This window comes from Rhinopithecus roxellana, chromosome 3 (genome assembly GCF_007565055.1).
Source record: "Rhinopithecus roxellana isolate Shanxi Qingling chromosome 3, ASM756505v1, whole genome shotgun sequence".
Classification (NCBI taxonomy): Eukaryota; Metazoa; Chordata; class Mammalia; order Primates; family Cercopithecidae; genus Rhinopithecus; species Rhinopithecus roxellana.
In genome coordinates, this window is record NC_044551.1 from 184,643,271 (window position 1) to 184,652,228 (window position 8,958).

At 48.1% G+C, this 8,958-nt stretch overlaps 1 protein-coding gene across 1 annotated transcript; it reads left to right on the forward strand.

Moving 5' to 3' along the window:
• The first annotated feature begins 798 nt into the window (after positions 1 to 798).
• LOC104682305 lies at positions 799 to 7,656 on the forward strand. The gene is made up of 3 exons (XM_010388885.2): positions 799 to 963; positions 3,391 to 3,510; positions 5,840 to 7,656. The coding sequence occupies exons 2-3, from the start codon at positions 3,434 to 3,436 to the stop codon at positions 6,087 to 6,089; spliced, it is 327 nt and encodes a 108-aa protein (XP_010387187.1). The 5' UTR covers positions 799 to 963; positions 3,391 to 3,433; the 3' UTR covers positions 6,090 to 7,656.
• The last annotated feature ends 1,302 nt before the right edge of the window (positions 7,657 to 8,958 follow it).

Below are 8,958 nucleotides of genomic sequence, written 5' to 3' on the forward strand. Positions count from 1 at the left end.
ATTTTTATAAAATGGAAAAATTACAAAAACCCAAATGTCCAATAGTAGGGAATTAGTTAAATTGTGGTGCATCCATATGGTGACTAAATTATCATACAGAGAATGTTTAATAAGGTAAAAAATACTCATAACAACTGATGAAGGTGCTCCAATTTTGCTTTTTAAAATATTTGCACGAAAAACATTTAAAGATGTATTCACCAAAATTTGAATCAACAATGGTTCTTTGAGTTGTAAAATTAAAGGTAATTTGTATTTTTTTCTTTTTATTCATTGGTCATTTTGAAATTTTTTAATAATAAACAGGTATTACTTCAGAGACCAGAAAAACATGAAAAGTAATCAGTTAACCACTAGAGAGAGACATCAGATGAGTAAAAGTCAGTGGTTTCCCACTGCTTACAGTATCAAGGTCAGGTTTGCTCACCTGGGTTGGCCCCCATCTGCCACCCCAATCCCCTCTCTCATTATGCTTCTACCAGCTCTCTCAGCTCTAGCCATGCAGGTCTCCAGGTATTTTGCCATTTTCCTGCTACCACAGAGCCTTAATATAGTAAACTGTATTATTTTTTCAATTATTCATTCCCACCTGTAAGGGAAATGGCTGCACTTCAGTCATGAATAGGCCAAGGTAGCCTTTTGGTGTAGCATGACCCAGCAGGTTTGGAGCACAATCACACAACTCCTCCACACATTATGTAACCATTCCACGTGAGGTGCATTAGGTAATCACCCATGTAAGCTTGCGCTTGGTTTGGAGCCACTATTATCAGTACAAAGTATAGTTACCCTGCTAATGCTGTACATATGGCTTGCGTCCAGGCTTTCCTGTTCCCAGAGAGAGAATAAAGCCATTGAAACCATCCACAATTCCTCAAGTGTTTTCCATCTACCCGCCACTCACCTGACTCCCCTTGGACCTCAGTTAGAATCTGACATTTGGTGTCATGAACAGATCCTGACGTGAGTGAGCCTTTGGTCCCCACGGATTCCAGGTTGGCCATGTGGCTGCATCATGGGTTGTGGTACCCAGCAGCAGCTATGCTGCTCAGATGGGCTCTGGTGGAAACCTGGGCAGCAGTAGATGGGTCCTCCATGAGCATGGAGAAGGCGCTGATGCAGCTGGAAGCCCAGAGCACCAAGAAGAAGCAAGCTTTTGCTGGCAGAGTTGGATAGCATTTTTGACTGTGCTATGAGAAGTACACACCAAGTCCCTGAGGGATGAAGCACAGGTAAGGGCCCTCCAGGCACAGGTCAGGCCCCTGGAGGCCCAGCTACACAACTCAGAAAAAAGAATTAGAAACTGCCATGAATGAGAAACTCCAGGAGCAGGCGGGATGCTTGGAGGCTCACTATAGAGCTTGGAAAAGGAATTAGAGGCTGCTGTGAATGCAGGCCTGGGTGCATCATCTTGACTGGAGACCCCTCACTTGGTCTGATACAAAGGAGGAAGAACCCCCATTGCAGGCTCACCCAGTGGTCCCTCAGAAGGTAGATCATAAACAGCCATTGGGGCCACAAAGGCACACTCAGGGACCACCCCCCCCCCCCACTGTAATACGAAATACTTTATATACTGCCTATACCCCAACTGATTTGCAGGAATTAGGCAAGCAGTGCCGCCAGTGTCCAGAGGAACCTCTGTCCACCTGGATGCTTCATTTGCAGGATAAGGAAGCAGATAATATCTCCTGTTCTGCCTCTGAGGTGGAAAATCTGGCCTCTATCATGACTCACCCCTCCCTCCATCAGCAGTTGCAGGTGAGTAGGCAGTTGGCGCAAGGGCAAGGTGACCACACCCTGATTGAGTGGCTATGGGCAGCCATACAGACTGTGTGGATCAATGCCGTTGAAATACTCAAAACCATGAGTAAATGGTAGTTGTATGCCGATTTGGTGCAAGTCATCTGGGAGATGGATATGCGGCAGGCTATGTTTGACCTGAATACCCGGGGACGAGATGATGAATGTTTCATCTCCCAAATGAGGGATCTTGTGTTGGGTTCTGTGCCCCCAAATGCCTTTGGCTCCCTAGCTGCTGTCCTCACCCCAGATGTAGGGCACTGCATACATGAAGTGACCACTGCTATGGTGGCTCTCAGGGAAGCAGAAGGCTGCCAGTTGGACCAAGGGGTCTGTGCCATACAATAGGGGTAGATGCCCTACCTTCAGGGGGCATCCCATGGGAGAAAAGGGGGCTCCAATGAGTGACGCACTCACAGATGTGGGTAGATTTGATTTTGGCCAGGGTTGACCAAGAGAAAATCGATAAGCAGCCCAGTGAAGTTCTCTTAACTTTCTGGAGACAGTTATCTCAAAGCAGCAATTCCAGAAAATACTCAAGGGGCAGAAGGATATTGCTATGCAACCAAGTCCTACCCAGGCGTTTCAACTCAAAGACTACTTGCTGCAGCCAGGCAGAAATCTAGAACCTTTTCTGTTTAATTAGGGAACTGGCAGGGGCACCCAGCTTGGGGGGAAATCAGATGACTGGAGGCCACATATGGAATTAGGGATCCACTGGTCCCCTACCAATGTGCAGTGGGTACTGGCACTGCTGGATACTGGCACGGATTGCAGCCTTGTTTGTGGGAACCTGGATAAGGTTCCTGGCAAACCTGCTAGCACTGACAGCTCTGGAGGCCAGTCAGTGAAAGTGAAACCTGTATCTCTGTACCTCGACATTGGCCACTTGGCTCCCCATTTATATACTATGTATGTCTCTCCCATACCAGAATACATTCTAGGGGTGGACATTTTACATGGCCTGGTGTTACAAACTATGGCCAGGGAATTCAGACACCAGGTGCATGTGGTGAAGCTCGTGCTGTGCAGACATACGCATCACTAGTCTCGGGTCCTGCCACAACCCCAACGAGTTACTTCCACTCATCAGTACCATTTGTTGGGTGGGCATACAGAGATAACTGAGACAACTAAAAAGCTGGAGGTGCAGATAGTGCGTGGCACCCACAACCCCTACAATTCTCCAGTGTAGCCAGTTAGAAAGCCTGATGGAACTTGGCAGATGACAGTGGGCTATTGGGAACTGAATAAAGTAACACCCTCTTTGCATGCCACTGTACCATCAATCATGGATTCGATGGACCATTTGACAATGGAATTGGGACAGCACCACTATGTAGTGGACTTGGCCAATGCATTTTTCTCCATAGACATCACTCCAGAGAGCCAGGAACAGTTCACCTTTATGTAGGATAGGTGACAATGGACTTTTACAGTGTTGCTGCAGGGCTATGAGCATAGCCCTATCAAATGTCATGGGTCATGGTCTAGTTGCCACAGATTTAGCCACCTGGCAATGTCCAGAAAGGGTCAACCTATTCCAATATATTGATTATATTATGTTAACTTCTGATTCTCTTGCAGATTTAGAAGCAGTGGCACCCCTCTTGTGGCAACATTTGGCTGCATGTGGTTGGGCCATCGGCAAATCCAAGGTCCAAGAGCCTGGATTATCTGCGAGACTCCTGGGAGTTATCTGGTCAGGTAAGACAAAGGCCATCCCAGAGGCTATCATTGATCAGATTCAGGCATATCCCCGGCCCACCATGGTGAAGTAGCTGCAAACTTTTGTGAGACTCCTGGGATATTGGCAGGCATTTGTGCCCCATTTAGCTGAAATAATAAAACCGTTGCACTGGTTAACAAAGAAGGGAGCTACCTGGGACTGGGATGATGTGGCTGAGACTGCCTTCCTGGCAGCCAGGTGGGCTATTCAGCAGGCACAAGCCCTACAGGTAGTTGACCGGGGTGCCCATTTGAGCTGGATGTGCACGTGACCACAGATGGTTCCAGTTGGGACCTGTGGGACTGCATGGAGTTCTTGAGAACTCCAGTAGGCTTTTGGTACCAACTATGGAAGGGAGTTGAGCTCCAGTATTCCATGATAGAGAAATAGCTAACAGCTGTATATATTGCCCTTCAGGCTTGTTAAATTATGACAGGATGGGCTGCAGTCATCATGTGGACAACTTACCCGATAGTGAGATAGGTGCATTCATGGGTAATGACCCCCCAGACTGGGACAGCACAGACATCCACTTTGGCAAAGTGGGGCATCTACTTGAAGCAGCAGAGTACACTGAGTACACATGTCTTAGCGGCAGAGTTGCAAGGGGTCTTGGGGCCTGTAGTACCACTGCAAGATAAGGCCATGGGGCCTGAAGCACCCCTAGACCCTGAGCCTTCACTGTTTAAGGAAGGGCATTCCCCCATTCCCGATGGGGCATGGTACACAGATGGATCTAGACAAGGTGCTATTGCTGCCTGGACCGCTGTTGCAGTCCAACCTAGTACTGACACCATGTGGTTTGAAACCAGGTATGGACAAAGTAGCCAATGAGCTGAACTCAGAACAGTGTGGATGGTGATCACCAAGAAGTTGACACCTGTGGTAATCTGTACCTATAGCTGGGCAGTCTATTGAGGCTTAACCTTGTTGTTAACTATCTGGAAAATAGAGAAGTAGCTAGTCGGCTACTGACCCATTTGGGGCCAAGCCATGTGGCAAGACCTCTGGGAAAGGGGTCACAAGAAAAAAATAACTATTTATCATGTGTCAGGCCATATGCCTTTGACCACCCCTGGCAATGAGGCAGATGCCTTGGCCAAGATCCAATGGTCAGAGTAGGCACCTACATGAGATGTGGCCTTGTGGCTACACTGGAAACTGGGACACATCGGGGGTATGCTGATGCAACAGGTCAATAAGCATTGGGGTCTGTCCCTGCCCACACAAGACATTTGGGAGGCTTGTCAGAAATGCCCAGCATGTGCTCAGGCATACCTTAAACAGAGGCAGCTGCCCAGTGTTACACAGGTAATGATAGGGCAAGTGCCTTGACTTGCAAGAGTATACACATGCACTAACAACTGTGGGCATGGCCATAGGCCTGTTGTTCGCCTACCCTTGCAGGGTGACTGACCAACAGAACACCATCTGGGCCCTGCAACACTCATGTGTCCTGTATGGTTGCCCTCTGGCCATTGAGAGTGATAGGGGAACATATTTCACTGGACAACAGGTACAACAATGGGCACAACCAATGGACATAAAGTGGGGATTCCATGTGCTGTACAACCTGCTAGCTACGGGTATGATTGAGAGATACAATGGGCTCTTGAAAAATAGGTTATGCTTGCATGTCACACCCCCATCTTTGCGGGACCGGAGTTCAAGGTTGGACCTGGTGCTCCAAACCTTGAATGAACAGCCTTAGAAATGTGGCTGGTCTGGCCCTGGTGAAAGCTTTGTTACACTGGGCTGTCCACCCGAGCCCCCCGCCCCCTCTCCCCACTGCCACGTTCAGTTGCAGATACAAACCAAGAATTACCTCCTCCAACCAGGTATGGGGATGAATGGAAACCTGTTGTTGCCTGCCCTAATGGCCCCTGAAGGCAGGGGAACAGAAAACCTGGCTTTGGCCATGGACCCTCCAAGACCCTACCGCCAGTGGTTAGCCATCATAGTTCTCTGGGGGAAAGGCCTACACTATGACTTGCATGTCACTCCTTGGGTGTTCAATGCATGGCCCTGTGGTTGATTGTTTATAGAAAAATGACCAGGGAAGGAACCCTTCTCCGGGGAACATATGTACTATCTGTGTGGCCTATTATGAGCTTCCCTGTGACTTTGGCACAGATACAAGACTCAAAGGAACCATGGGGTGCTGATAAAGTGTGGCACTATCTCCCAGGGCAAAAGCCCTTGGCGTCTGCATTGTTATCCAGAGATGAAAGGTTAGACTGTATTTTGCTTGAGGAACGTAATTTAACTCTGTTAGTACCTGTGCCTGCTCTGTCATTTCGACCATAGGTTAACATGCTCCAACTGCATTGTGGACTGGACCCACACCTTTGCTGAGGTGACCAATGTTTCCAACTGTTGGATCTGCACCACCCTTCCAGGAGCAGTTGCAGATGGCTTGCCTTGGCACAAACCTTCAGCATCTGCAGAGAAATGGACATGGCTGGAGACTTTGATTCCCATGGCCGACACCTGGAATGCAACATGGCAAGCTGCAGACAAAGGATGCTGCAAGAACCATGGCATGCCCGCCCCCTGACTGGCCCATAGCGTTTATGATGGGAGGGGCTGGCTAGTAGGGAAACAGGTAGTACCCCCCAGCCCAGTGCATAGAGCAACACTGGGGTAACACCACTGTGGGGTGGGTACCCAGCACAGCCTGTGTAAACATAACACATGTCACCACACTGAAGGTATGGTGGAACATGCGACCCCACCAAGGTCAGGCCCTGATGGATTTTATGGCCCCTGGGAGTGTATGGGTCACTGGGGACACAGGGTGTCCTTACTTACCAACAGACTGGCCTGGACATTGTACCTGAGGTTGGCCTTGCGTACCTGGCACTGTTCTGCCTGCTTTGCCCAGATGCCTGCATAACTGGGAGGCACCATGCTCTCAGTTTTTGTGAGTGCAAGGAAGCCCCTGGTGGTTCTACACCTTGGAAGTGACTATCACTGGAGTGGGTGTCATAACTGTAGAAGCAGAAGTTACTGCTTTTGCAGAGCACACCGCTCGGGTTCTGAATCACACCCGAGGGACCCTCCTGTTAATGGATGCGGTTGATCAGATCAGAAAGGTGGTGTTACAAAACTGAATGGCCTTAGACATAGTCACTGCTGCCCAAGGAGGCACCTGTGCCCTTTTAGGAACACAATATTGTTCCTTTATCCCTGACAGTCAGCAGAACACAACAGTAGCCCTTCAAGGGACATTAAGTTTCTAGGGAGCCTTACTGATGACCCCCTGTGGAGATGGAGGGGCATCCCTAGGCTCTGGCCTGTGCTGGGCCCTAATATAAATAGCATAACTGGGATCCTAGTAGCTGTTGCTCTCTGTATTGTTGTTGTGGGTTATAGATTCAAGGCTCTGCCCTATAGGCACACGTCTCTGCCTGGAGGACACTCTTGGCCTAGGGAGTCTAGGGTAAGGTAGATGGCTGCACTTTGGTCAGGAATAGGCTGAGGCAGCCTTCCAAAGCAGCATAACTCAGTGGGTTTGGAGCACAGGCACACAACCCTACACATTATGTAACCACACCACGTGAGGTGCATTAGGTAATCATACACGTGAGTTCATGCTTTGTTCGGAACCACTATTGTCTATAAAAGGTATAATTACCTTGCTAAAGCTGTACATATGGCTCACCCCCAGGCTCTCTCATGCCCACACTCACTTGCACTTAGAGAGTAAAGCCATGTCAAAACTGTCTATGATTCCTTGAGTGTTTCTCCAGCTACCCGCCACTCACCCCACCAACTCCCCTCAGACCCCGGTTAGAATTTGACGCCACCCCTTTCCCTGTAAAAGGAGTGCATTCCTGCCCACTGCCATCTAGCTTTCCATGTCCCCAGTGGGAGACCCATGCATCCCTGTCCCATCGGCTTTCAGCTTTGACCGAAGGAACAAAAGCAGACATGACAGAGACCATATCCAAGTAGAAGCTTTAAGAGGCAAGACAAGTGTCCACAGTACTCCTGGTCTTTCTTTCTGCTATGAGAATAGCATGGCCCATTTAGGAAGCTGTTCCTTCAGCTTGAGTTCCTGAATGGGAAACTGCTGCTTCAATCAATGCATAGCCTCCCTTTAACAAACCTTGTAGTAGAAATTTCTGAGATTTGGAGATCATTTCTTACTACAACAATACTGACCACTACACAGGGTGCACGGTGTTTCTCTGCCTGGAACAATCTGCCAACCTCACTCCTTTGCATTGTTAACTCCATCCAAGTTCTAATCTGACTGTTTGACCTGGACAAACCTCTTCACATGCTTTCACAGCCCTGGGTATGTTTCCTCCTTAGCATTTATCCCAACTGCCATTTCACCACTTGTATGTGATTATTCAATCAGTATCTGCTGTGGTGTAAACTCCTAGAGTCAGCACTTTGCCCAAAACCACACAGCTGAAAGCTGGTGGAGCCAAGGACTTGAATTCCAGCAGTCTGGTACCAAATTCTGTATTTGTAACAACTGGACTAGGCTGCTATTAATTTCATCTGATGAATGGTATCATCAGAGACCAGGTGATAAGTACTGGGAAAAAAACAATTGTGATCTGCACAGGTGACTCAAGGAAACATTTTTTAGTTTCTTTATTGTATACACAAAATCACCTGAGCTTCCAATGAGCTGTGGATGAGCAGCCTCAAGACAGCATATCTTCTTGGGTAAATATAGATTTAAGGGTAGGTTTCCCTACTCTCATTAGTGTCCTTCACCCAATTCACTAGGAACACAAAGCAAATTATAGTAACAACAACAGCATCAACACCTTGGTCCTCTTCACACCCCTTGCTGTGCCTAGCAAGATGCTCTGTACCTATTAAGTGCTTAATCAATGTGATTTGATTCAAATGGATCCTGTAGTCTTTATCTTATGATTAAATGCTTGACATAAACGGTCATATGAGACCTAATTACACATATAGTAACTCCACTTGGTGGGGCAGGTGGGATGTGAGAATTTCATTCTAAAACTGAATATGACTCTAGAAATTAGGAACCTGAACACAGACTGCCTCAGCCATAGAGCAGGGAGAGGATGAGTGTGGGGCCCACACACCTGGGTTCTTCTCCAAAAGTAGAGAGCCTGGGAAGGGGCTGGCATGGGGAAATTGGTTTTGGAACAGGTGATCTTGAGGGGCCTGCAGATCTCCTGGAGGTGACGAGGTGTGAGGCCTGGGCCTCGGGTGGAAAAAGGGCAGGACTAGAGTTCAGTGTCAGTACTGGTGTAATAACAGTTAAATGACATCATTTCTAAGGCCTCTTATAGCTGGAATATCTTTGAGGCCAAGGCTCCCGCCTCTGACAAAGCTCATTTGTGAGTTAAAGACAGGAGGGAGAAGCTGGAGTCAGCTGCAGAATTCCTGAGGGGAGGGTAGAAGAGTGAGTTGGAAACAATGTGAAA

Coding starts and splice junctions, on each gene's coding strand:
- LOC104682305 (XM_010388885.2), top strand. CDS start 3,434: ATGTGGTTGGGCCATCGGCAAATCCAAGGTCCAAGAGCCTGGATTATC. Junction 3,511..5,839: donor CCTGGGAGTTATCTGGTCAG/GTAAGACAAAGG, acceptor TTTCGACCATAG/GTTAACATGCTCCAACTGCA.